The 3,765-nt window shown below is 39.4% G+C and overlaps 1 protein-coding gene across 4 annotated transcripts in view; it reads left to right on the forward strand.

The window, feature by feature from the left end:
• Positions 1–3,765, forward strand: part of LOC101845286 — a 23,091-nt gene that overhangs the window by 15,804 nt on the left and 3,522 nt on the right. The window contains exon 9 of one of the 4 annotated variants that reach the window (XR_220064.3): positions 882–983. The exons of 1 other annotated variant lie outside the window; for it this stretch is intronic. Coding sequence is in view for 2 of the 3 variants with exons in the window: in XM_013082491.2 (XP_012937945.1) it covers positions 882–951 (70 nt within the window). In the remaining variant the exon portion in view is untranslated. Of the gene's footprint in view, positions 1–881; positions 984–2,095; positions 2,127–3,765 lie in introns of all 4 variants that reach the window. 2 more of the 4 variants (XM_013082491.2, XM_005089678.3) reach the window with 2 other exon arrangements.

A 3,765-nucleotide genomic window follows, 5' to 3' on the forward strand; every position in this document is an offset into this window, starting at 1 on the left:
ACACACACACACACACACACACACACATACACACACGCGCACAATCACACACAATCTCATCTCACACACAAACATACACACATGCAATGGCGTGCGAATACCAAAAGGCCACCATTGCACAATCTTCACATCTCAGAAGTAGATATTAGATATTAGATAATACGAATTCTCTCATTTCGTTCTCAGCTTCACGCTCACAAACCTACCTCGTTTCAAACTTACGTCGCATCATTTGTTTTTCTTTGCAGTCTCTAATCCCCGTTGTTTTTTCTATTACAAAACCATGCCGTTTTAAAAATTTGAATGACTTCAAGGAGGCGAAAGACAGTCTTTTTAAAACCGATTTTAATTCACTTTTTTTTGCGAATCAGAGACAGGGGCGGTGGGAAGGCAAATCTAACACGCATCGCTAGTCCAGCAGATACTCTTGATAGGGTGACCAAGCATGTGAGTCAACGAGTGATCATTCTCCCGATCTGACATTAGTTAGAAATTAGTAGGACTGCACAAGGTCTTCTTCCACCGAAAGACAAAACTCCTTCAAAACACCATGTTGGCGTTCAGTGCTCGTCTCAGTCTAGGAGAATAACAATGTCCCTGATGTATCCAAGTCAAGCGTCCATAGTCTAACGTGCTTTTTACTACAGCTGTAAATGATCAGTAAAGATAGCAGTTAATGAAGTGGCACTCTATTCGACATGGTAAAGCAATGCTAAGTTTTGTGAAACATGAGTAGCAATCGAGACAAAAACGCAAATAATTATGTAGAACTACTTGTTAAAATTCGTAATGCCAATAATCCAATTTGACATTTTCGTTCCTTTGTTTATTTATTACTTTTTTGTTACAACTTTGGTATTTTCCTTTTCTTTCTGTTGAAGGCAAACGACAATTCCAATTGGTAATGAGCAGGAACGGCGGAGATGACATTACAATGGGGCAGCCAGCATAGTAAACTTCTGCCACTCTTTGGAAGATACAATGTACTTTGTTCAGCAGTTCTCGAAGCATCTGTTTTCGAAAATTTCTTCTTTTCAACTCTGAATGCCTTGTTTCAGGTGTACGAAGTACGTTGAAACCCCTATTGTTCCCTTTCTCTATTTAGCCATGAATTCAATAGTAGTTTATTTACGTGAAACAAACTTAAACTGAAGAAAGTAGGGGCAATGGAGCGATTGGTCTAACTCATGCATGGGTTGTCCATGAGTTCGGACACAGACTATAATAGTTGTATATCTTTTTGTTTACCGAGACAACAGGACTTTGGGTTTTTAAGCATTAGGAAACACGTGAATTAGTAAAAGCATCTGCCATAATATGAAGAGCAAAAAAATAAAGCACACACAACATTTACGACTTAAAACATATCTTCATTTTGGACTAGGCTGCTAACCAATCTTGCTTTCAGGGCTCTTTCGCGGAAAGCTTTCGATTATCACACGGACAGATGCCCCAACTGCTTGATCTTGATCAATTTTTTAGATATTTTTTTATTATTGAATTCGTGCAACTTGGCATATTGATATATGATGGCGGGATATAATAATTTGCACAGCAAATTTCTGCTGCCTTTAGTAGAACATTATAACCTAAGTTCCTATTTTGAGATACCCAAGCCCTCAAACTCCAGAAGTGACGCCCTGTAGAAAATGGATTCAACCTATGGGGTTGAGGCCATACATACAGCTCACTAACGGGTTTGTACAAGGGAAATGTAATGATACACCACACGGACTAATGGTTCAAAATGAAACATAGTGAGAACAATGAGTCAGAAGCGTGTGTTGTATTAGTTATCACTGTCTTCATCAATGTACAATATTTTCTGCCATGTTATCTGCAAGTCTATCCACTCTTACTCCTTCTCACTCTCATTCAACCATCATTTGTTCCTATCTCTGTCTGCATTTACGTGTTAATTGTTTACTCGGGCTCTTCTGGTTTTGCTTCGGTAAACCTCAAAACTTACCAACATGCTTTCCCTAAAGTAGCTGAGTTGTTTTTTTAAAAATAATTTCTTTTCACGAGCCTTGACCTTGTCCGTACTATGAATGTTACTGTTTTCTGCTTGTTGACTCCTCTGCAATTTCTTCAGCTTCTCCTGGAGGATTGTCCACCACCAATGAGTATGTAGGCTTAACAAAACAAACATAAAATATGTTTCGATTTTGTTTGCACCATTTGTATATATTTGTACTTTTATCCGCCTCTTGTGAAAATTTGATACCCAAGCCGGGCAATGCAATCCACACAATGGCAGAATGAAAATGCATCCTGCATACCAGTGACGTTAGGGATGAACTCGTGAAACAGAGTTCTAAAAGAGGTTTAAGCCTGATCAATTGTTGATAGGTCAGTGTACTGATAGGTCGAGTAGCTGGATAATTGATTCTTTGATTATTCGGCAATTTATTTTTAGCTGGTTTGTTACACTCTTGGTCAATAAGGGTGGATGGGTGGGTGGAGGTAAGGGGGGGGGGTTACTTGCTGGCCAACTCGTTGGTTAGTTCATCGATAGATTGTTTGTTATTTTGCGTAACGGTTCTTGACGATTGTTGGTATTAGGAGTATGTAAACCCATTGTTATGAATAGTACTTTTCAAATGCTATTTTGTATTGCCTGTTGTTGTTGTTGTTGTTGTTGCTGCTCGCGTTGTTTGGTTTGTTTTATTATTTTGCTCTCACCACACAACCGCCAAACCATACTCCATCTGATAGGTAGCTTTCATCCTTACATGTTCAAATGGTTTTCCTTTTATTAATTCAGTTCCAGTGACGAGATGGCAGTCAATTGTCGTGGGGATAGGGGTTGTTGTTTTTTGTTCGGCGAGACAAAACGAGCCGGTAGAGAACTCGAACAAAACGTGTATGATGAGATTTCAATGTAAAATTACTATGAGGGGAAACGTATATCGAACAGAAAATAGGCGCGACACGACTGGATTAAGACAATACATGAACGACATCTTCAGGCAACAGATAAAAAAGGGGTGGGTGTCCAAGACAGAGAGAAAACAACTTGAAAGTACTTCCAGCTTACAACATGCTAGAAGAAGACAAAGACACAGATAGACAGTGGGAATGTTGCTATCACCGAGTAAAGGGAGGACTACCATCATGGTAACCATAATCGACTGTTCTAAATTAAAACAAGACCGAATGGATTTATTTGCGGAAGTGTTATAGCTTTAAAACTAGGCACTTAGACTTGAAGTCTAAAACAGAAAAAGAAAAAAAAATGTTACCTTTTTTTCTGCCCCCCCCCCCTCTCTCTCTCTCTCTCTCCCTCTCTCTCTCTCTCTCTCTCTCTCTCTCTATCTATCTATCTCTCTTTCCATAAAACGTGCCTTCATTTTGGGTCACCATTAGACAAATTGTCAATGATTTTCTGATTTGTCAGAAATGTTCTCGAATAATAGACCAATGAAGGTTAACAAACTTAGAGGTGGTGACGGAAAAACAAAGATTAGCTATTGAATTTATTCATCGTTAAGCCAGTTTTAATTCTTCTGACACGTCAGCCATTCTTGTAAGGCAGACCCTCCATAGACGGCACACGGCACGCGGCACACAACACACAGCACATGGCACACGTGCGAAATAAAATTAAACACAACCATTTAGAGTTGCACACTCCATTGACGGCACGACACAGCCACGACGAAACATTGCGTGCCTTGCTTTGCTGCATTGCTCGTTTTTTTGTGTCGTGTGCTACCAAAATGGATGACAACAAGAAATATATTATTGAACTTGTGAGAGACC

Source organism: Aplysia californica, unplaced genomic scaffold (genome assembly GCF_000002075.1).
Source record: "Aplysia californica isolate F4 #8 unplaced genomic scaffold, AplCal3.0 scaffold00008, whole genome shotgun sequence".
NCBI lineage: Eukaryota > Metazoa > Mollusca > Gastropoda > Aplysiida > Aplysiidae > Aplysia > Aplysia californica.